General features: G+C 40.5%; 2 protein-coding genes across 2 annotated transcripts in view; one reads left to right on the top strand and one right to left on the bottom strand.

Annotated features, from left to right (window-relative positions):
• Positions 1-501: 501 nt before the first annotated feature.
• Positions 502-25,698, bottom strand: part of LOC145876042 (uncharacterized) — a 48,481-nt gene continuing 23,284 nt past the window's right edge. Inside the window, exon 3 of the mRNA XM_082971815.1 lies at positions 502-3,662. Coding sequence (XP_082827941.1) covers positions 3,080-3,662 — 583 coding nt within the window. The 3' untranslated portion in view covers positions 502-3,079. The remainder of the gene's footprint in view (positions 3,663-25,698) is intronic.
• LOC145876108 (uncharacterized) lies at positions 20,473-21,638 on the top strand (the record flags this gene model as incomplete). The annotated part of the gene is made up of 1 exon (XM_082971891.1): positions 20,473-21,638. A coding segment is annotated over one exon (1,047 nt), but the record flags the coding sequence as incomplete, so codon positions are not given.

Consider the following 25,698-nt stretch of genomic DNA (forward strand, 5'->3'; position numbering starts at 1 on the left):
TGCTTATAATTCTCAGCAGACAGTATCTGCTGTAAAAACAGTACTCTTTATGTAGAGACCAGGGTCTGGCCCTGGGGTCATCTCTCCCTGGTACCATATAGAACAGAAACATTAACTCATGCTCTGGAATGCAGTCTCTAGGTTTTATCACCCAAAAGACATTGTAAATCTCCTGTCAGTGTTTTCTCCCAGAGGCCCATCCTCAGTAGAACACACAGACACAATAGTTCTAAGAACCCTCTATTCTGTTGCATAAAACAACCATTTGATGCAATAAAAGTATTATAACAATGTTGCAGTTTTGCTCTCTCAGTGTCCACTGGAAGTTGACTAGTAACAACAACTGGGACATAAAAGACACCCACCATGAGACCCACTAAATCTGCCCAAGAAGAGGCAAACAAAAGAAAAACCCACACCAAACTTAAAGACAGGAAGTAAACCAAAAAGGTGGAGCAACTAAAGGTGTTGACTCTCCACATGTATCAAGACAACTGGAGCACTGGGCCAGACACTCTTAAATAGAACCTGGACCAGCTCAGGTGAAACACCTTCCCACTAACGAGATGGACAAGCCAGCACAGGTGTAACACATACTGACTAACGATGTGACACCAATCAGTGCGTCCTACGTGCTAACGAGCTAGACGTGCTAACGAGCTAGACGTGCTAAAGTCCAACCTCAAAACATAAATGGAAAAACCAAAGCCTGTAACACCTTCCCCCTTAAGACAACAAATATATCCTATATTTATGTTGGACAAGTTTGCTCACCACCAACAGAAAACAACTTCCATTTCTCATGATAATCAACTACAATGATTCACCTTCACCAATATAAACATGATGTCTACTGGATGTCAACAATTAAAAACAAGAAAAAAACACGTATTTCTAAAAAATAATATACAATAGGATTATTTGTTTCTCCTTTTTCTTTCTATAGAATCCTAAATCCCACTAGCTTCTAGAACACTCATCTTCCTAAAACTCACTAGCTTCTAGAACTCTCCTCTTTCTAAATCCCACTAGCTTCTAGAACTCTCGTCTTCCTAAAACTCACTAGATTCTAGAACTCTCCTCTTCCTAAATCCCACTAGCTTCTAGAACTCACTTCTTCCTAAATCCCACTAGCTTCTAGAACTCTCGTCCCCTTGGAACCCAAACAAAACTCATCTCCAATACGGAAAAAACGTGCAGTCAAAATACATTGTGATCCATGGCAACGCACTGTCTAAACACAAAACTTTTTAACTGCCCACCCTTGAGACAATCAGCAACCAAGTTGTCCTCACCACAGACATGTCTGATTTCAAGAGGAAACTCCTGCAATATCCATAGTAACTTTCCACCTCACTGCAGAGCTTCTCTCTCTTTTCAGGGTTCACTAGATAGGCATGTTGTTGGATCGGGGCCCAGTCCCCAATGTCATGTTCTAGTACATTTGGGTTGGCACATCTGAGAATGAACCCTGATATTTTAAAAGCAGGGCAACAATGTCAATATAATTGTACCAAAAATTGTCAGTTGGTTGCATGAATAAATATCATCAATAAATCGATTACTAAATCTGATCATGAAATGTAAATATGAAATATTTGGTTGCATAGTCATATTTTCAATGTCTTTTCAATGACATGTTGCTAGATGGGATATCCCCAATGTCAAAACACAGTTTTAACGTGTCCTAATCAATAACCAATATGCAGAAACAGTTTGGGATATATTGAAAACCTAAACATAAAATGTGCTATATACACAAACATCTGCCACAATAAACACAACACATGGAAATGGGAGATATCTGTTACCTCACTGGTTAGAGGACAACCTGCAGAAGACAGTCAGCTACATTTTGGAGTGATGCATTTAAATGTAGGGGTCGCTAAACAAAGGAACACAACACTTATTTGTCATAACTCATCGATATCATGTTAAAATCATTTGTGTGACAGGAGGGAGATGAAGTTGCACGTCCTGTTAAAACGAACAGCTCAAAAAGCACACGGAATCTGGGAATAATGTGTACATCCCTGGTCAGAGGACAATTTGTAGAAAACAGCTAGCTACATTTTGAAGTGTTGCATTTTGATTCAAGTGCGTCACCAACATGGTAAGTGTAACACAGCTCTTTTTTTGTTAGTCACTTTTTGTTAAATCACATAAATAGTACTCTTCCATTTCTGAGCCTGGATTTTCCCCCTGAAACTAAAATCAATAGAACAGGGGGCAAATATTTAGGGTTCTACATTGTGACATCATTAAAATACTCCTACTACAATGTTAAAACATTCTACATTGTGACATTATTTCATTGATATCATGAAACAACTCCTTCATGTTTTTTCTGATGTTTAATCAGAGATCTGTTATCAGAGTATCTCTTCCCACATTGATCACAGCTAGGAGATTTCTCTCCTGTGTGTGTTCTCTGATGTGATACTAGGCTGGTTAGCCAAGAATATCTTGTCCCACATTGACTACAGCTATATTGTTTCTCTCCTGTGTGTGTTCTCTGGTGTATAGTGAGATAGCTAGACGTAGAAAAACTCTTCCCACATCGAGTACAGCTATATAGTTTCTCTCCTGTGTGTGTTCTCTGGTGTATAGTGAGATAGCTAGACGTAGAAAAACTCTTCCCACATTGAGTACAGCTATATGGTTTTTCTCCTGTATGAGTTCTCTGGTGTTTAGTGAGATAGCTAGATGTAGAAAAACTATTCCCACATTGGTTACAGCTATATGGTTTCTCTCCTGTGTGTGTTCTCTGGTGTATAGTGAGATAGCTAGATGTAGAAAAACTATTCCCACATTGGTTACAGCTATAAGGTTTCTCTCCTGTGTGTGTTCTCTGGTGTAATATCAGGCCGTCTGACTGAGTAAAACTCTTCCCACATTGATTACAGCTATAAGGTTTCTCTCCTGTGTGTGTTTTCTGGTGCTTCTTCATATTCTGTGAAGTTAAGAATATTTTTCCACAATCTGAACAGTGGAAAGATTTCTCTCCTGTGTGTGTTTTCTGGTGTAGAGTCAGAGAGCCAGATGCAGCAAAACTCTTCCCACATTGATCACAGCTATATTATTTCTCTCCTGTGTGTGTTTTCTGGTGTAATATCAGGCTGTCTGGCCGAGTAAAACTCTTCCCACATTGATTACAGCTATAAGATTTCTCTCCTGTGTGTACTCGCTGGTGTTTAGTCAGATGGCAAGATGAAATATAAGTCTTCCCACATTGATCACAGCTATAAGGTTTCTCTCCTGTGTGTGTTCTCTGGTGTATTATCAGGCTGTCTGGCCGAGTAAAACTCTTCCCACATTGATTACAGCTATAAGGTTTCTCTGCTGTGTGTACTCGCTGGTGTCTACTCAGATGGCAAGATGAAATATAAGTCTTCCCACATTGATCACAGCTATAAGATTTCTCTCCTGTGTGTGTTCTCTGGTGTATTATCAGGCTGTCTGGCCGAGTAAAACTCTTCCCACATTGATTACAGCTATAAGGTTTCTCTCCTGTGTGTACTCGCTGGTGTCTACTCAGATGGCAAGATGAAATATAAGTCTTCCCACATTGATCACAGCTATAAGGTTTCTCTCCTGTGTGTGTTCTCTGGTGTGATAACAGGTTGCTTGACTGAGTAAAACTCTTCCCACATTGAGTACAGCTGTACGGTTTCTCTCAGGTGTACTTTTAGTGCTTTTAAACTTGAGTAACTCTTCCCACAATCAAAACAGTGGTGAGATTTCTCTCCTGTGTGTGTTCGCTGGTGTATTTTAAGTTCTGATGAAGATTTGCAATGTTTTCCACAGTCAGAGCAGCAGATAGATTTCTTCCCTGTGGGTCTCTGCTGGTGTTTCTTGAGGTGATAGAATCTGGACAGACTCTTCTCTGACTCGTTAGCATCATGATGTTGAGGCTCCCCAGAGGATCCATGATAGTCACGTCTCTCTCCTGTGTGAACAAGTCAGACAGATAGTTAAAGGCTCACAACAGCAGAAATCCACTGAAAAAGGTGATGCCAACAGCGTAGCCATGATAGTGTACAACAATTGACGTCTGTAATGAATGTTAAAATGACTTGACAATTGTCTTAAGACAGTCAAGTGAGCAACAATAGTCATATTTAGTCTTGTTTTCACATTAGTAGTAACTAGAAATAAGTAAAAGGTGTTGAACTCCTAAGCAGTGTGCCAGGCGACTTTTGTTCTCAAATATAGGCACCTTTCTGTGTTTGCTAAAATTGCGACAAGGGCGATGCGCACACAATTTGATTGCAGAAACACCTCCCTGCTAATGCAGAAACCGCTAGTTATGGATGTAGTATATCTGCCTGGAGCAAAAATGGTGAGCAAGTGGCCTAAGCTGTGCCATTAGAGATTCTGGGTTCGAGTCCAAGCTCTGTTGCAGCCGGCCGCGACCGGGAGGCCCATGGGGCGACGCACAATTGGCCCAGCGTCGTCCGGGTTAGGGGAGGGTTTGGCCGGCAGGGATATCCTTGTTTCATCGCGCACTGGCGACTCCTGTGGCGGGCCGGGCGCAGTGGACGCTGACCAGGTTGCCAGGTGTACAGTGTTTCCTCCGACACATTGGTGCTGCTGGCTTCCGGGTTGGATAGGCATTGTGTCAAGAAGCATCGCGGCTAGGTTGGGTTGTGTTTTGGAGGACGCATGGCTCTCGACCTTCGCCTCTCCAGAGTCCGTATGGGAGTTGCAGCAATGAGACAAGACTATGTACCGATTGGGGAGAAAAAAGGGGTGAAAAAAAATATATATTTAACAAATGGTGAGCAAAGATTAGTTTTCACAATGTATTCTGAATATTACAGCACTAGATCAGGAGTGCTACTCAAGGAAACTCACATTAAGCTCTGTGTCTATTCACTAATTCACCACCGTGGGGGAAACTCAGGGGAGTTCTCATAGGCTGACAGCAAAAATAGCCTCCATTTCCAGGTTGATTATGATTATTATTATCATCATTTGACACTACTTTGGATTATAATTGTAAGGCTCGTTTGAATGTCCTGATTTAATATAATGTTTGTGTTATTGTCGAAAATGTACTACTTTATATTTAAAAACGACTTCAACCAGTAAAATGATCATTGGCCAGTTTACCATCAGCCTGACATCAGCCTGACAATGAGGTTTTGTCCACTAAGTGTATGCCAAAATGGTCTATAATCTCACCTAACAATAACATAGACCTACTGTAGGACCCATAACTTCACCTAACAACAACATAGACCTAGGACTATAAATCATTTAATATTTTAGGTGAAACAAGGAGACTAAAATGTCTTTGTCATGACAATTCATAACCTGATCACCAGATAATTTTGTGAATAATCCCACTAGGCTACTCTGTAATGTGTTGTCATTCTAAATGTTCTGAATAAAGGAAAATAGCTCTGTGTGTTGTACAATAGCCTATCCATCAAGGAACAGTTCTCTACACATTATGAGCTAAGTATCTCCGTTTCCAAATGGACTAACGAGACCCTACTGTAAATCAAGTAGACAATAACACATTATAAACATCAATTTGTTAGGGATGTTGGATCCAACGTGGAGCACGGCATAACTGTCTTTAACGGTGTAATGAATGAAGAACTACATTTGACTGGCATGCAGAAAATGATTTCCTGGATCAGCTGATGATAGTTGAACATGTGATTGTAACTAAAAAGCTACAGTATTAAGTATTATGTGTAATTATTTACGAACCGCATTAATGACAGTATCCATTTGGGAGTTGTCAATAAAGTTAAGGTGACTCTCGGTAAGAACCATTGGATTTAGTAAACTGAAATGATTTAGGATTTCTGTGCCCATGAAAACTGTTTTCCCAGCGTAACATAAGGAGACACTAAATGTCACGTAGTTAGAGAGCATTTCAGAGATCTGAATACAAAAAAACTGTCCGACAGCAAGATCCAGTATTTAAGTTAAAGTTCATCATATGACAAGCTTAACATTATGACTATATCTACTATTCCCTGAAGGAGGGAAACTAGGTACAACATACTATTAAATCCTCATGTTATGACTATAACTACTGTTCCCTGAAGGAGGGAAACTAGGTACAACATACTCTTAAATCCACACGTTATGACTATAACTACTGTTCCCTGAAGGAGGGAAACTAGGTACAACATACTATTAAATCCATACGTTATGACTATAACTACTGTTCCCTGAAGGAGGTAAACTAGGTACAACATACTATTAAATCCTCATGTTATGACTATAACTACTGTTCCCTGAAGGAGGGAAACTAGGTACAACATACTATTAAATCCACACGTTATGACTATAACTACTGTTCCCTGAAGGAGGGAAACTAGGTACAACATACTATTAAATCCACATGTTATGACTATAATTACTGTTCCCTGAAGGAGGGAAACTAGGTACAACCTACTATTAAATCCACATGTTATGACTATAACTACTGTTCACTGAAGGAGGGAAACTAGGTACAACATACTATTAAATCCACATGTTATGACTATAACTACTGTTCCCTGAAGGAGGGAAACTAGGTACAACATACTATTAAATCCACACCTCGCTGGAAGCCCCGCATTCCACAGGTGATGAGCGTGAGACTCGGATATATTCCTTAAATTATTTAATCCTTAAATTTAATACCTCACTTCACCGACCCAGGAAGTGGCGGAGCCAAACAGGTGTTGTAACTCGTTCATAACTGGCATGCAGATCGGTAGAAATGGTAAGATAAATTGGCACTTCAAACGGAAATGGAAAAAGTTTGCCTATTTTACCGGAAACTTCAGGAGCATAACGTCAGAATTAACGAAGGCCAACAGCAGGTGGGGAATTGGTTATTTTCTTCTGGTTATATTGACCTCTGGCTTCCTCAAGTCATTTGTGTGTGTTAATTATTTAATCAAACGCTTGAAGCATCAGTTCAGTTCAAGTTCTGCACATACAGTTGATTTTATTAAACACATGGGGTGTGTCCATATGGAAAAATACACGTCATAACATTTCAACCAATCAATTGGTAGAAAGAAAATACTATTTTTTTAAAAAAATCTGCCCTAGAACATACAACATACATGCATTCAGACCCATTCCCTTTTTACACATTTGGTTATTATAAAAATGTTTTTTTTTTTCAATTATCAATTTTCAGATAATACCTCATAAAGACATCACAATACCCCATAAAGGTGAGAAAAAAAGTTTAGAAATGCTTGTATATATATATATATATATATATATATATGTCATGCCAGTAGGCTACAGTAGGTTGTATCTCTCTAGGTCATGCCAGTAAGCTACAGTAGGTTGTAACTCTCTAGGTCATGCCAGTAGGTTACAGTAGGTTGTATCTCTCTAGGTCATGCCAGTAGGTTGTATCTCTCTAGGTCATGCCAGTAAGCTACAGTAGGTTGTAACTCTCTAGGTCATGCCAGTAGGTTACAGTAGGTTGTATCTCTCTAGGTCATGCCAGTAGGTTGTATCTCTCTAGGTCATGCCAGTAAGCTACAGTAGGTTTTATCTCTCTAGGTCATACCAGTAAGCTACAGTAGGTTGTAACTCTCTAGGTCATGCCAGTAGGTTACAGTAGGTTGTATCTCTCTAGGTCATGCCAGTAAGCTACAGTAGGTTGTATCTCTCTAGGTCATGCCAGTAGGTTACAGTAGGTCGTATCTCTCTAGGTCATGCCAGTAGGTTACAGTAGGTTGTATCTCTCTAGGTCATGCCAGTAGGTTACAGTAGGTTGTATCTCTCTAGGTCATGCCAGTAAGCTACAGTAGGTTGTAACTCTCTAGGTCATGCCAGTAGGTTACAGTAGGTTGTATCTCTCTAGGTCATGCCAGTAGGTTGTATCTCTCTAGGTCATGCCAGTAAGCTACAGTAGGTTGTAACTCTCTAGGTCATGCCAGTAGGTTACAGTAGGTTGTATCTCTCTAGGTCATGCCAGTAGGTTGTATCTCTCTAGGTCATGCCAGTAAGCTACAGTAGGTTTTATCTCTCTAGGTCATACCAGTAAGCTACAGTAGGTTGTAACTCTCTAGGTCATGCCAGTAGGTTACAGTAGGTTGTATCTCTCTAGGTCATGCCAGTAAGCTACAGTAGGTTGTATCTCTCTAGGTCATGCCAGTAGGTTACAGTAGGTCGTATCTCTCTAGGTCATGCCAGTAGGTTACAGTAGGTTGTATCTCTCTAGGTCATGCCAGTAGGCTACAGTAGGTTGTATCTCTCTAGGTCATGCCAGTAGGTTACAGTAGGTTGTATCTCTCTAGGTCATGCCAGTAGGTTACAGTAGATTGTATCTCTCTAGATCATGCCAGTAGGTTACAGTAGGTTGTATCTCTCTAGGTCATGCCAGTAGGTTACAGTAGGTTGTATCTCTCTAGGTCATGCCAGTAGGTTACAGTAGGTTGTATCTCTCTAGGTCATGCCAGTAGGTTACAGTAGGTTGTATCTCTCTAGGTCATGCCAGTAGGTTACAGTAGGTTGTATCTCTCTAGGTCATGCCAGTAGGTTACAGTAGGTTGTATCTCTCTAGGTCATGCCAGTAGGTTACAGTAGGTTGTATCTCTCTAGGTCATGCCAGTAGGTTACAGTAGGTTGTATCTCTCTAGGTCATGCCAGTAGGTTACAGTAGGTTGTATCTCTCTAGGTCATGCCAGTAGGTTACAGTAGGTTGTATCTCTCTAGGTCATACCAGTAGGTTGTATCTCTCTAGGTCATGCCAGTAAGCTACAGTAGGTTGTAACTCTCTAGGTCATGCCAGTAGGCTACAGTAGGTTGTATCTCTCTAGGTCATGCCAGTAGGTTACAGTAGGTTGTATCTCTCTAGGTCATGCCAGTAGGTTACAGTAGATTGTATCTCTCTAGGTCATGCCAGTAGGCTACAGTAGGTTGTAGCTCTCTAGGTCATGCCAGTAGGCTACAGTAGGTTGTACTCGTCTAGGTCATGCAGGTAGGCTACAGTAGGTTGTAACTCTCTAGGTCATGCCGGTAGGCTACAGTAGGTTGAATCTCTCTAGGTCATGCCAGTAGGCTACAGTAGGTTGTACTCGTCTAGGTCATGCCAGTAGGCTACAGTAGGTTGTAACTCTCTAGGTCATGCCAGTAGGTTGTATCTCTCTAGGTCATGCCAGTAGGCTACAGTAGGTTGTATCTCTCTAGGTCATGCCAGTAGGCTACAGTAGGTTGTATCTCTCTAGGCCTTGCCAGTAGGCTACAGTAGGTTGTATCTCTCTAGGTCATGCCAGTAGGTTACAGTAGGTTGTAACTCTCTAGATCATGCCAGTAGGTTACAGTAGGTTGTATCTCTCTAGGTCATGCCAGTAGGTTACAGTAGGTTGTATCTCTCTAGATCATGCCAGTAGGTTACAGTAGATTGTATCTCTCTAGGTCATGCCAGTAGGTTACAGTAGGTTGTATCTCTCTAGGTCATGCCAGTAGGCTACAGTAGGTTGTAACTCTCTAGGTCATGCCAGTAGGCTACAGTAGGTTGTATCTCTCTAGGTCATGCCAGTAGGCTACAGTAGGTTGTACCTCTCTAGGTCATGCCAGTAGGCTACAGTAGGTTGTAACTCTCTAGGTCATGCCAGTAGGTTACAGTAGGTTGTATCTCTCTAGGTCATGCCAGTAGGTTGTATCTCTCTAGGTCATGCCAGTAGGCTACAGTAGGTTGTATCTCTCTAGGCCTTGCCAGTAGGCTACAGTAGGTTGTATCTCTCTAGGTCATGCCAGTAGGTTACAGTAGGTTGTAACTCTCTAGATCATGCCAGTAGATTACAGTAGGTTGTATCTCTCTAGGTCATGCCAGTAGGTTACAGTAGGTTGTATCTCTCTAGGTCATGCCAGTAGGTTACAGTAGATTGTATCTCTCTAGGTCATGCCAGTAGGTTACAGTAGGTTGTATCTCTCTAGGTCATGCCAGTAGGCTACAGTAGGTTGTATCTCTCTAGGTCATGCCAGTAGGCTACAGTAGGTTGTAACTCTCTAGGTCATGCCAGTAGGTTACAGTAGGTTGTAACTCTCTAGGTCATGCCAGTAGGCTACAGTAGGCTGTATCTCTCTAGGTCATGCCAGTAGGTTGTATCTCTCTAGGTCATGCCAGTAGGCTACAGTAGGTTGTATCTCTCTAGGTCATGCCAGTAGGCTACAGTAGGTTGTACCTCTCTAGGTCATGCCAGTAGGTTACAGTAGGTTGTATCTCTCTAGGTCATGCCAGTAGGTTACAGTAGGTTGTATCTCTCTAGGTCATGCCAGTAGGCTACAGTAGGTTGTAGCTCTCTAGGTCATGCCAGTAACCTACAGTAGGTTGTAACTCTCTAGGTCATGCCAGTAGGCTACAGTAGGTTGTATCTCTCTAGGTCATGCCAGTAGGTTACAGTAGGTGGTAACTCTCTAGGTCATGCCAGTAAGTTACAGTTGGCTGTATCCAAGTGGAAACAATTATCAACCCAATGTGGAAAGTGTTGAATTTGGTCAACAACAAAATGAATGGCTTATTTGCTACGTGAGGTTTACTTGATCTAACAGAAGTTTCGTAGTGATTAAGTTGTTACGTGGACACGTGACATACCGACAACTTTGATAAAAACACTATAGGAGTTGTCTTCAGATCGCTATGCATATTCATGCTAGTAGCTTAGCATCTCTCTCCATTGAATACAGGCGGTTGACGACAACAACCCTCATAGAATATAAACAATAGATTACAATAATAAGATGTATCCACCAATCCAAAGACAGGATAGGCGGGAGATAGACAACCCACAGTGCAGCTTTGTGGACAACGACTCCCCTTGTCAGGACGGAGAGACATCTTGTCAGTATATCCATAATGTTTGGTGTAGCCAACCCAACTCTCACATGGCTCTATTGGGGGTCACGGTGTGTAGTAAAACATCACTACATTAAAATCACTACATGCCGTGGCCCCCCAGTCTGCGGTCAGCAGATAGACCCTCCTCAAATATATATGTTAAGTCACTTTTTGGAAACGGAACGGAGAAAACAAGGGGTAGCTTGTCTCTACGTCGTCTGATTCTAGACATATCAGTCATCATCCCAGGGCCCTCCGTTGAAGAGGTATTGACGAGCCAACTCCGAATATCCAAAGTTAAAAACTAATTGAAGGCGGTACTTACTGGTGTTAATCAGATCTCCTATCTCCTCCTCTTCATCTTCCAATGTGACAGTAATCTCTCCTTCCTTCTTAACTCCAAAAACAGCATCATCCTCTTCTTCCTCTTGTTTAACTGTAACGTCTTTCTCTTCTTCTTTCACGGTAACAGCCTCACCCTCTACTTGGTTTTGTATTGAAACAGCCTCCTCTTCCTCCTCCTCTTTGACGAGAGCTTCTTTCTCCGTCCAGCAGACCTCATCTTCTTTAGCAGGAGGAGAGTAGCTTAGTGAACGCATGGTCGGAGATGTTAGCTAGCTAGGCTAATGCTAACTTAACCAGCCCGCTAGCTGACTAATAACAACAACACCGTAAATATGAAATTAAATCGGATAACTAACTAGACGACAGAAGTGGGTTTAAAACACAGTGGCTAATATACACTAAAGCATCTAAAGAGCTTTATTGTTCGGCTATTTTGTCTAGCAAGCTACCGTGGTGTCTGACTAACTGTTGTTGCTGTTGAAAGAAGCGTTCCGTCCACTACATTATACGTCACACCAACAGCATTACCTTAAATTCCCAGACCGCCATCTGCTGACTGGAGTGGGTAACGCAGTTGAGTAAAATGATTATTTTATTGTCAGACAAAAAGTTAAAGTGTAGGAAGCATGAGTTTTTACTCGCCAGTGTAACAACACAGTGTGGTTAAAGACTTAGTAGCCTAGTTGTAGTCACGATATGGTTACCTATAAGTACAAACAGCTATGTTTTTGCATTATTACAAATTGATTAACTTATTTCGGGAAATCTTCTAAACTACCCACAATGCACTATTTCCCAACGTCATATGTATTATCAACTCTATGCTACCGAGTTTGTATGCCAGTGTAACGGTGTAATGAAGTTACATTTAAAAAAAAATGTATTTAACCTTTATTTAAACAGGCAAGCCAGCTAAGGACAAATTCTTATTTACAATGACGGCCAAACCCCTGCCAAACCCTAACCCATGTTTCCTGAAGCACCTCCCACAAATTGGATTGGATTGATGGGCACTTCTTACGTATCATACGGTCAAGCTGCCCCCACAACAGCTCAATAGGGTTGAGATCCGGTGACTGTGCTGACCACTCCATTATAGACAGAATACCAGCTGAATGCTTCTTCCCTAAATGGAGCTGTGCTTTGGGTCATTGTCCTGTTGTAGGAGGAAGTTGGCTCCAATTAAGCGCCGTCCACAGGGTATGGCATGGCATTGCAAAATGGAGTGATAGCCTTCCTTCTTCAAGATCCCTTTTACCCTGTATAAATCTCCCACTTTACCACCACCAAAGCACCCCCAGACCATCACATTGCCTCCACCATGCTTGACAGAAGGCGTCAAGCACTCCTCCAGCATCTTTTCATTTTTTCTGGAACTCACGAATGTTGTTGTTTGTGATCCGAACACATCAAACTTAGATTCGTCTGTCCATAACACTTTTTTCCAATCTTCCTCTGCCCAATGTCTGTGTTATTTTGCCCATCTTAATCTTTTGCTTTTTTTTAAAACGGTCTGAGATATGGATTTTTCTTTGCAACTCTGCCTAGAAGGCCAACATCCCGGAGTCGCCTCTTCACTGTTGACGTTTAGACTGGTGTTTTGCAGGTACAATTTGATAAAGCTTCCAGTTGAAAACTTGTGAGGCGTCTGTTTCTCAAATTAGACACTAACGTACTTGTCCTCTTGCTCAGTTGTGCACTGGGGCCTACTTCTATTCTGGTTAGAGCCAGTTTGCGCTGTTCTGTGAAGTGAGTAGTACATAGCTTTGTACGAGATCTTCAGTTTCTTAGCAATTTCTCGCATGGAATAGCCTTCATTTCTCAGAAAAATAATAGACTAACGTTTTTCAAAAGAAAGTTATTTGTTTCTGGCCATTTTGAGCCTGTAACCGAACCCACAAATGCTGATGCTCCAGATACTCAACTAGTTTAAAGAAGGACAGTTGTATTGCTTCTTTAATCAGAACAACAGTTTTCAGCTGTGCTAACATAATTGCAAAAGCGTTTTCTAATGATCAATTAGCCTTTTAAAATGATAAACTTGGAGACTATAAAATATAGAATATATTTTGATTTGTTTAACACTTTTTTTGGTTACTACATGATTCCATGTGAGTTGTTTCATAGTTTTGATGTCTCCACTATTATTCTACAATGTAGACAATAGTTAAAATAAAGAAAAAACATTGCATTTGGAGGTGTGTCCAAACAATTGACCGATACTGTATATGCATTGTGGAGGAGAACTGATCCTAGATCTGTACAAAGGCATAACATCTACAGCAGAAACAACTGTCTGTGTTAAAAAGGCCCAGCTGGATTGAATTGAGCTATTTAAAATGACATATTTGAGTCTGAAATGATTTGTAATATTTTTTTTAAGGAGTGGGGAATTTTTTACAATTAGGAAATAATATTTAATGTTTTACTCGTACCTCAGCCAGCATTGTGAATGGTTAGGAAATAATAGGTCATGTTTTACTAGTACCTCAGCCAGCATTGTGAATGGTTAGGAAATAATATGTCATGTTTTACTAGTACCTCAGCCAGCATTGTGAATGGTTAGGAAATAATATGTCATGTTTTACTCGTACCTCAGCCAGCATTGTGAATGGTTAGGAAATAATATGTCATGTTTTACTCGTACCTCAGCCAGCATTGTGAATGGTGTCTGATGCAGTGACATACTAGACCATGGCAGTAAATCTAATACTTAGGTGTTTTTAGTCATGCATGAAAGGTCTGTGGTGGTTCTGTGGTTATAAGTTACTGACCTTGGAATACATTTCTGGCCATGCTGGCAGGGTCTGAATCAAACCCAATGTCCACCTGGTACACTGACAGGGTCTGAATCAAACCCAATGTCCACCTGGTACACTGACAGGGTCTGAATCAAACCCAATGTCCACCTGGTACACTGACAGGGTCTGAATCAAACCCAATGTCCACCTGGTACACTGGCAGGGCCTGAATCAAACCCAATGTCCACCTGGTACACTGACAGGGTCTGAATCAAACCCAATGTCCACCTGGTACACTGGCAGGGTCTGAATCAAACCCAATGTCCACCTGGTACACTGGCAGGGCCTGAATCAAACCCAATGTCCACCTGGTACACTGACAGGGTCTGAATCAATCCCAATGTCCACCTGGTACACTGACAGGGTCTGAATCAAACCCAATGTCCACCTGGTACACTGACAGGGTCTGAATCAACCCAATGTCCACCTGGTACACTGACAGGGTCTGAATCAAACCCAATGTCCACCTGGTACACTGACAGGGTCTGAATCAACCCAATGTCCACCTGGTACACTGACAGGGTCTGAATCAACCCAATGTCCACCTGGTACACTGACAGGGTCTGAATCAAACCCAATGTCCACCTGGTACACTGACAGGGTCTGAATCAAACCCAATGTCCACCTGGTACACTGACAGGGTCTGAATCAACCCAATGTCCACCTGGTACACTGACAGGGTCTGAATCAACCCAATGTCCACCTGGTACACTGGCAGGGTCTGAATCAACCCAATGTCCACCTGGTACACTGGCAGGGTCTGAATCAACCCAATGTCCACCTGGTACACTGACAGGGTCTGAATCAAACCCAATGTCCACCTGGTACACTGACAGGGTCTGAATCAAACCCAATGTCCACCTGGTACACTGGCAGGGTCTGAATCAACCCAATGTCCACCTGGTACACTGACAGGGTCTGAATCAACCCAATGTCCACCTGGTACACTGACAGGGTCTGAATCAACCCAATGTCCACCTGGTACACTGACAGGGTCTGAATCAACCCAATGTCCACCTGGTACACTGACAGGGTCTGAATCAACCCAATGTTAAGGGGAGGGTAGATTGGTCAAGAGGGTGATGATTATTGTTGTTCTACTGCCTGATTGTTATGCAACAACACTGTTTACAAAAGCTTTGTTAAAGAACAACTTGTTGTTTGTGTCGCACTGCTTTGCTTTATCTTGGCCAGGTCGCAGATGTAAATGAGAACTTGTTCTCAACTGGCCACCTGGTTAAATAAAGGTGAATTTGTTTAATTTTTTTGTTTGTTAATTTTTTTACAACATTAACAATGTCTACACTGTATTTCTGATAAATTTTATTATTATTTTAATGGATGAAAAATGTGCTTTCTTTAAAAAACAAGGACATTTCTAAGTGACCCCAAACTTTTGAACGGTAGTATATATCTACATGATGTATTGTTACACCATGTAGGAGCAGTATAGACCTAGTCTGTTCATTATATACATCTACATGATGTATTGTTACACCATGTAGGAGCAGTATAGACCTAGTCTGTTCATTATATACATCTACATGATGTATTGTTACACCATGTAGGAGCAGTATAGACCTAGTCTGTTCATTATATACATCTACATGATGTATTGTTACACCATATAGGAGCAGTATAGACCTAGTCTGTTCATTATATACATCTACATGATGTATTGTTACACCATGTAGGAGCAGTATAGACCTAGTCTGTTCATTATATACATCTACATGATGTATTGTTACACCATGTAGGAGCAGTATAGACCTAGTCTGTTCATTATATACATCTACATGATGTATTGTTACACCATGTAGGAGCAGTATAGACCTAGTCTGTTCATTATATACATCTACATGATGTATTGTTACACCATATAGGAGCAGTATAGACCTAGTCTGTTCATTATATACATCTACATGATGTATTGTTACACCATGTAGGAGCAGTATAGACCTAGTCTGTTCATTATATACATCTACATGATGTATTGTTACACCATGTAGGAGCAGTATAGACCTAGTCTGTTCATTATATACATCTACATGATGTATTGTTACACCATGTAGGAGCAGTATAGACCTAGTCTGTTCATTATATACATCTACATGATGTATTGTTAGTCCATGTAGGAGCAGTATAGACCTAGTCTGTTCATTATATACATCTACATGATGTATTGTTACACCATGTAGGAGCAGTATAGACCTAGTCTGTTCATTATATACATCTACATGATGTATTGTTACACCATATAGGAGCAGTATAGACCTAGTCTGTTCATTATATACATCTACATGATGTATTGTTACACCATGTAGGAGCAGTATAGACCTAGTCTGTTCATTATATACATCTACATGATGTATTGTTACACCATGTAGGAGCAGTATAGACCTAGTCTGTTCATTATATACATCTACATGATGTATTGTTACACCATGTAGGAGCAGTATAGACCTAGTCCTATAGCTAGTCCTATATTATTTTATACTAATACAATTGCTCAGAGAAAGAGATTTAGTTTAAAATGTAATTCTCAAAAGGTTGGGGTCTGAATTATTGCCTCCCATGTTTTCAATACTCCAGCACCCTCCCCTTGGGAGGATAATGACACTGAAATGTTTTATGAGTCTGAAGACTGAGATGGCCATTGAAAATGTTGATTTTTGTGCCCAAATAACTATTTCTTTGTGGATGTTGATGTGTCTTGCTGGAAGATCCACTTATGGCCAAGTTTCAGCCTCCTAGCAGAGAGGTAACCAGGTTTTGGGCTAAAATATCCTGGTAGAGGGTAAAGTTTATTTATTTATTTCATACAGTAATTTTAGCTCATCTTTATCAAGGGTATCAATAACTAGGTGCTTATTTTGATATCTAGTTATTTGACTGAATCAGAAATACAGATGTGGAGTAGATGTAGAGTTTGTTTAAAATTCTCATAAAAAATCTGAACTAATCAAACAACACTTGTTGCTCTTTGTACGTGTTGATATAATATTAATATTTAATGGAGAGAAAAAACGTTTCCCTAAACTGCTTTATAATATTATAATTCAATGAAGAATAAAAATAGTTTTCCCTCCTCAACTGCGTTTCCTCCCTCCAGACAGCAGATGGCGATATGTGTCTTTCAGGCGATGTTTCTAGTGTGACGTATAATCTAGTGGACGGAAAGCTTCTTCAACAACTGCAGCCACCTCGGTAGCTCGCTAGCCGACAAAGTCTGAACATTCAAGTTCTTAAGACAATTTCGTGGTTTAATTGCCACTGTGATTTAAACATAGTACTCCATTTTATGTCATATTTACGTTGTAAGTCAACTAGCTGGCTGGTTAAGTTAGCACTAGTCTAGTCGCTAATGCTAACTAGCTATTATCTCCGACCATGAGTTCACTAAGCTACTCTCCTCCTGTTAAAGAAGAGGAGGTCTGCTGGACGGAGAAAGAAGCTCTCGTGAAAGAGGAGGAGGAAGAGGAGGATGTCACAATACAAAAACAAGTAGAGGATGAGGCTGTTACCGTGAAAGAAGAAGAGAAAGACGTTACAGAGAAAGAAGAAGAAGACGCGTTCAGAGTGAAAGAGGAGGAGGATGTTACAGTAAAAGAAGAGGAGGAAGATGCAGTTTTTGGAGTGAAAGATGAAGAGGGGGAGATTACTGTCACATTAGAGGAGGACGAAGAAGAGAAGACTGGAGAACTGATTAACACCAGTAAATACAGTGAGTACTATCTAATAAAACAGGGACATTGATCTGATTAACACCAGTAAATACAGTGAGTACTATCTTATAAAACAGGGACATTGATCTGATTAACACCAGTAAATACAGTGAGTACTATCTAATAAAACAGGGACATTGATCTGATTAACACCAGTAAATACAGTGAGTACTATCTAATAAAACAGGGACATTGATCTGATTAACACCAGTAAATACAGTGAGTACTATCTAATAAAACAGGGACATTGATCTGATTAACACCAGTAAATACAGTGAGTACTATCTAATAAAACAGGGACACAAACTCTGCAGTTGTTGAACTAATGTGTGATTTTTAAAAGGGCATTCTACACTCAAATATGTTTTTGTACTGTCGGAATTGTTCATGACGTCCTCCAGTGATTAAAAAAAAACCTTTCCTGTTGAAACATGAAACAAATAAATGTTTTGAGCAAAATAGTGTTTTTTTAACAACTGCAAACTAGAAGGAGTGAGTGATGTCATAGTGAGGCCTCCAAGGAGTTGGCTTGATGGGAAGTCGTGATGTCATCCAATAGGAGACTGATCTTCATGTGAATATTCATTATTCTTTTTAAAATCCTTCCTGTTCTGTCAAGTTGGTTGTTGATCATTGCTAGAAAGCCGTTTTCAAGTCTTGCATTGACTTTCAAGATGATTTAAGTCCAGACTGTAACTAGGCCACTCAGGAACATTCAATGTCATCTTGGTAAGCTCCTCCAGTGTAGATTTGGCCTTGTGGTTTAGGTTATTGTCCTGTTAGGACAGTTTTTTGTATTCAGATCTCTGAAATGCTCTCTACCTACGTAACATTTAGTGTTTCCTTATGTTACGCTGGGAAAACAGTTTTCATGGGCACAGAAATCCTAAATCATTTCAGAGTTTGCTAAATCCAATGGTTCTAACCAAGAGTCACCTTAACTTTATTGACAACACCCAAATGGATACTGTCATTAATGTGGTTCTTCAATAATTACACATAATACTTAATACTGTAGCTGTTTAGTTACAGTCACATGTTCAACTATCATCAGCTGATCCAGGAAATCATTTTCTGAATGACAGTCACATGACAAACATCACGACATGCAACAACAACCAAAGTGCTTCTTCATTCATTACTCTGGTAAAGACAGTTATGCCGTGCTCCACGTTGGATCCAACATCCCTAACAAATTGATGTTTATAATGTGTTATTGTCTGCTTGATTTACAGTAGGGTCTCGTTAGTCTGTTTGGACACAGAGATACTTAGCTCATAATGTGTAGAGAACTGTTCCTTGATGGATAGGCTATTGTACAACACACAGAGCTATTTTCCTTTGTTCAGGACATTTAGAATGACAACACATCACAGAGTAGCCTAGTGGGATTATTCACAAAATGATCTGGTGATCAGGTTATGAATTGTCATGACAAAGACATTTTAGTCTCCTTGTTTCACCTAAAATATTAAATGATTTATAGTCCTAGGTCTATGTTGTTGTTAGGTGAAGTTATGGGTCCTACAGTAGGTCTATGTTATTGTTAGGTGAGATTATAGACCATTTTGGCATACACTTAGTGGACAAAATCTCATTGTCAGGCTGATGTCAGGCTGATGGAAAACTAGCCAATGAGCATTTTACTGGTTGAAGTCGTTTTTAAATATAAAGTAGTACATTTGACAATAACACAAACATTATATTAAATCAGGACATTCAAACGAGCCTTACAATTATAATCCAAAGTAGTGTCAAATGATAATAATAATCATAATCAACCTGGAAATGGAGGCTTTATTTGCTGTCAGCCTATGAGAACTCCCCTGAGTTTCCCCCACGGTGGTGAAGTAGTGAATAGACACAGAGCTTAATGTGAGTTTCCTTGAGTAGCACTCCTGATCTTGTGCTGTAATATTCAGAATACATTGTGAAAACTAATCTTTGCTCACCATTTTTTAAATATATATATTTTTTTCACCCCTTTTTTCTCCCCAATTGGTACTTACAGTCTTGTCTCATCGCTGCAACTCCCGTACGGACTCAGGAGAGGCGAAGGTCGAGAGCCATGCGTCCTCTGAAACACAACCCAACCTAGCCGCGCTGCTTCTTGACACAATGCCCATCCAACCCGGAAGCCAGCAGCACCAATGTGTCGGAGGAAACACTGTACACCTGGCAACCTGGTCAGCGTGCACTGCGCCTGGCCCGCCACAGGAGTCGCTAGTGCGCGATGAGACAAGGATATCCCTGCCGGCCAAACCCTCCCCTAACCCGGACGACGGTGGGCCAATTGTGCGTCGCCCCATGGGCCTCCCGGTCGCGGCCGGCTGCAACAGAGCTTGGACTCGAACCCAGAATCTCTAATGGCACAGCTTAGGCCACTTGCTCACCATTTTTGTTCCAGGCAGATATACTACATCCATAACTAGCGGTTTCTGCATTAGCAGGGAGGTGTTTCTGCAATCAAATTGTGTGCGCATCACCCTTGTCGCAATTTTAGCAAACACAGAAAGGTGCCTATATTTGAGAACAAAAGTCGCCTGGCACACTGCTTAGGAGTTCAACACCTTTTACTTATTTCTAGTTACTACTAATGTGAAAACAAGACTAAATATGACTATTGTTGCTCACTTGACTGTCTTAAGACAATTGTCAAGTAATTTTAACATTCATTACAGACGTCAATTGTTGTACAGTATCATGGCTACGCTGTTGGCATCACCTTTTTCAGTGGATTTCTGCTGTTGTGAGCCTTTAACTATCTGTCTGACTTGTTCACACAGGAGAGAGACGTGACTATCATGGATCCTCTGGGGAGCCTCAACATCATGATGCTAACGAGTCAGAGAAGAGTCTGTCCAGATTCTATCACCTCAAGAAACACCAGCAGAGACCCACAGGGAAGAAATCTATCTGCTGCTCTGACTGTGGAAAACATTGCAAATCTTCATCAGAACTTAAAATACACCAGCGAACACACACAGGAGAGAAATCTCACCACTGTTTTGATTGTGGGAAGAGTTACTTAAGATTAAAAGCACTAAAAGTACACCTGAGAATTCACACTGGAGAGAAATCTTACAGCTGTGATCAATGTGGGAGGAGTTTTACTACATCTTTCTCTCTGACTCTACACCAGAGAATACACACAGGAGAGAAACCGTACAGCTGTACTCAATGTGGGAAGCGTTTTACTCAGTCAAGCAACCTGTTATCACACCAGAGGATACACACAGGAGAGAAATCTTTTAGTTGTAATCAATGTGTGAAAAGTTTTATTTCATCTAGTGACCTGACTGTACACCAGAGAACACACACAGGAGAGAAACCTTATAGCTGTGATCAATGTGGGAAGACTTATATTTCATCTTGCCATCTGACTAGACACCAGCGAGTACACACAGAAGAGAAACCTTATAGCTGTAATAAATGTGGGAAGAGTTTTACTTGGCCAGACAGCCTGATATTACACCAGAGAACACACACAGGAGAGAAACAATATAGCTGTAATCAATGTGGGAAGAGTTTTACTACATCTGGCTCTCTGACTCGACACCAGAGAAGACACACAGGAGAGAAATCTTATAGCTGTGGTCAATGTGGGAAGAGTTTTACTACATCTGGCTATCTTACTCTACACCAAAGAACACACACAGGAGAGAAACCTTCTAGTTGTGGTCAATGTGGGAAGAGTTTTACTACATCTGGCTCTCTGACTCGACACCAGAGAACACACACAGGAGAGAAATCTTATAGCTGTGATCAGTGTGACAAGAGATTCTCCGGTAAAATACATCTGATCAAACATCAGAAAATACATGAATGAGTTGTTTCATGATATCAATGATATAATGTCACAATGTAGAATGTTTTAACATTGTAGTAGGAGTATTTTAGTGATGTCACAATGTAGAACCCTAAATGTTTGTCCCCTGTTCTATTGATTTCAACATGATATGGATATTAGCCTCAGGGGGAAAATCCAGGCTCTGAATTGAAAGAGTACTATTTATGAGATTTAATAAAAAGTGACTAACAAAAAAAGAGTTGTGTTACACTTACCATGTTGGTTACGCACTTGAATCAAAATGTATCTAGCAGCTTTCTACCAGTTGTCCTCTAACCAGGGATGTACACATTATTCCCAGATTCTGTGTGGTTTTTGAGCTGTTAGTTTTAACAGGACGTGCAACCTCATCTCCCTCCTCTCAGCACAATTGATTTCAACATGATATCGATGAGTTATGACAAATAAGTGTTGTGTTCCTTTGTTTAGGGACCCCTAAATTTAAATGCATCACTCCAAAATGTAGCTGACTGTCTTCTGCAGGTTGTCCTCTAACCAGTGAGGTAAAATATATCTCCATTTCCATGTGTTTTTGTTTTGTTGTGTTAGTTTCAGGAGCAGGTTCAACCTGATTTCCCCCCAAATGGATATAAGATTTCTGTTTTGCATTTAGCTAGTGCGTTGCTATGGATCTTTATTTATTTTGACTGCACGTTTTTCCGTATTGGAGATGAGTTTTGTTTGGCCTCGTTCCAAGGAGACGAGAGTTCTAGAAGCTAGTGGGATTTAGAAAGAGGAGAGTTCTAGAATCTAGTGAGTTTTAGGAAGACGAGAGTTCTAGAAGCTTGTGGGATTTAGAAAGACGAGAGTTCTAGAAGCTAGTGTTTTTTAGGTAGACGAGAGTTCTAGAAGCTAGTGGGATTTAGGAAGACGAGAGTTCTAGAAGCTAGTGAGTTTTAGGAAGACGAGAGTTCTAGAAGCTAGTGGGATTTAGGATTCTATAGAAAGAAAAAGGAGAAACAAATAATCCTATTGTATATTATTATTTAGAAATACGTGTTTTTTCTTGTTTTTAATTGTTGACAGCCAGTAGACATCATGTTTATATTGGTGAAGGTGAAGCATTGTGGTTGATTATAATGTGAAATGGAAGTTGTTTTCTGTTGGTGGTGAGCAAACTTTTCCAACAAAAATATAGGACATATTTGTTGTCTTAAGGTGTTACAGGCTTTGGTTTTTCCATTTATGTTTTGAGGTTGGACTTTAGCACGTATAGCTCGTTAGCACGTATAGCTCGTTAGCACGTATAGCTCGTTAGCACGTATAGCTCGTTAGCACGTATAGCTCGTTAGCACGTCTAGCTCGTTAGCACGTCTAGCTCGTTAGCTCGTCTAGCTCGTTAGCACGTAGGACGCACTGATTGGTGTCTTCTCGTTAGTCAGTATGTGTTACACCTGTGCTGGCTTGTCCATCTCGTTAGTGGGAAGGTGTTTCACCTGAGCTGGTCCAGGTTCTATTTAAGAGTGTCTGGCCCAGTGCTCCAGTTGTCTTGATACATGTGGAGAGTCAACACCTTTAGTTGCTCCACCTTTTTGGTTTACTTCCTGTCTTTAAGTTTGGTGTGGGTTTTTCTTCTGTTTTCCTCTTCTTGGGCAGATTTAGTGGGTCTCATGGTGGGTGTCTTTTAGGTCCCAGTTGTTGTTACTAGTCAACTTCCAGTGGACACCCCCATAGTGTCTTTCAGAGCCCCTCCAAAAAACATGCTTATATTTTGGGTTGGATGTTGCATCCAATTAATATTTTAATCAATGGATTTTCCTTAGAATGCTAATTCGTCTTTCAGTTGTTAATCTTATGTTTGTTGTGGTAAATATTTCTGTTTATTTTCATTGTTTTATTTTTTTCCTGTGAAGCATCCATGTCTGAAATGTGTTGTATAAATAAAGCTTGATTTGAACATATTGCAAAAGAAATTAACATAATGACTGACAATCAACAGACTCTTGCAAAACCAATACGTATCTTGGTCCATCTTATTATGAAAAAAGTATAAATTCAGTATATTTCCCACTATGTCAAAATAGTGCTGGTATGTACGTTTAGTATCACTTTTCAACCAACCCAGTGCATTTGTTGAAGATAAATGTTTAATTCAACAATATGTCAAAGGATTCAACTACTGGAAACGGACACAAACAAATGGATCAACCAGATCAATCCCACTTTTCCAGCCTGCTGAAGGCGTGGTGGAGTGGTAAACACCACCCCCGGCTCTACCAGGGGCTTGAAGTGGTCTCCCACAGCTCTGCTTATGTCATGTTCTGTGGCCTTGCTGTTACATTTCTTGACTGTCCCTGCAACACAGAAACACATTTAGTCATATTATATAAAACTCTCAAAGTAATGGATATGGAGCATCTATGGCCTCAGTTACACCTGGCACCTAAATGTGACTTCTGTCATCTGATCACTCCAAGCTGCATTAGGTTCAGATCTACCAGGATGAGCCTTTGACACAGTCAGGCCACTGATTATGCATCAGCAATGTAAAGAGATGGGGTGAATGAGGGGAAAAGTAAATTTGACACAAATTACCTTCATAATAAATCAAATGTTGTTGGTCACATACAGGTGTTCAGCAGATGTTATTGCAGGTGTAGTGAAATGCTTGTCCTTCTAGTTCCCACAGTGCAGTAATTTCTAACAATTAATATCTAACAATTTCACAACAAATACCTAATACACACAAATCTAAGTAAAGGAATGGAATTAGGAATATATAAATATATGGATAAACAATGTCAGAGCAGCATAGACTGAGATACAGTTTCTACATATGAGATGAGAAATGATATGCAAACATTATTAAAGGGCCAATGATTTCATGATGCCTGTTTAACAGTCTGATGGCCTGGAGATAGAAGCTGTTGAGGATACCGTAGGATAGGGGGCGCCACAGCGCATTTTGAAAAAAAATCGTTCCCATTTTCAACGGCCTACTAATCAAACTCAGAAGCTAGGGCATGCATATACTTATTATATATGGATAGAAAACACTATAAAGTTTCTAAAACTGTTTGAATGGTGTCTGTGAGTATAACAGAACTCAAATGGCAGTCAAAACCCCGAGACCGATTGAAACAGGAAGTGGAATTCTGAATTGTGGACTCGACTTCTCATCTTTCCCTATAAATAACACCGTTAACCATGGTTCAGTGAGCACTTCCTATTGCTTCCACTAGATGTCGCCAGTCCTTTCACAGTGGTTTGAGCCTTATAGAGTCAAAACTCAGTGAATGAGACGAGTTTGAAATTGGTCACAGGGGATGGGCCATCACCATTATGACGCCGGCGGCCATGTCTGCCCCCACCTTTGGAAACGGGTTTAAAGGCCATGACATCATCCCCCTCGAATCTTATTGGCTCTCTTGGTGTTACAGGCCCTGAAGATTTATGTTATACAACGTTTGACATGTTTGAACGAACCTACATGCGGGAGCATCGCATTTTATCCGGAACTTCAGCCCTGCGCTTGGAGAGAGCCATAGGACGCGCTACCAACATCAGGCTAATGGAATGTGAAGTATGGACTTTTTGACCGAAAATACATCTGTTGTGGACCTGGGATGCTTTCTGATGAAGACAACTAAAGGTAGGCGATTATTGACAATATTATACAAGATGAGATGTGACATGCGATTGTTTCCAAGATGGTGCCGAGCTCTGTATATTAGCTAATTTTCTGAGTATCGCATCTCCTTTTATCGCAAAGTGTGATTACCCAGTAAAGTTAATTTAAAATCTGGTATGACGGGTGTTCTCAAGAGATATTCATCTATAAATGTTAGATTGACAATATAAATTAAAAAAATCGTTATAGGATAGTAAATTAGGGAAATGTAGCATTGTTTACCGGGACGCTTTTGAGGGGAAATTATGTAGTCAACCTCAGACAGAGATGTAAAATGCTGTTTTTATATATAAATATGACCTTTATTGAACAAAAGAATGCATGCATTGTATAACATGATGTCCTAGGGGTGCCATCTGATGAAGTTTGTAAAAGGTTAGTGCTGCATTTAGCTGTTTTTTGATTATATGTGATGCAAGTGGTTGGTCGGAAAATGGCTATGAAGCTGCTTTTTACGATGGACTCATCTAATATAATCTAATGATTTGCTTTTCCTGTAAAACCTTTTTGAAATCGGACGACGTGGG

The sequence above is a fragment of the Salmo salar genome, unplaced genomic scaffold, assembly GCF_965601325.2.
Source record: "Salmo salar unplaced genomic scaffold, fSalSal1 ptg000432l, whole genome shotgun sequence".
Lineage (NCBI taxonomy): Eukaryota > Metazoa > Chordata > Actinopteri > Salmoniformes > Salmonidae > Salmo > Salmo salar.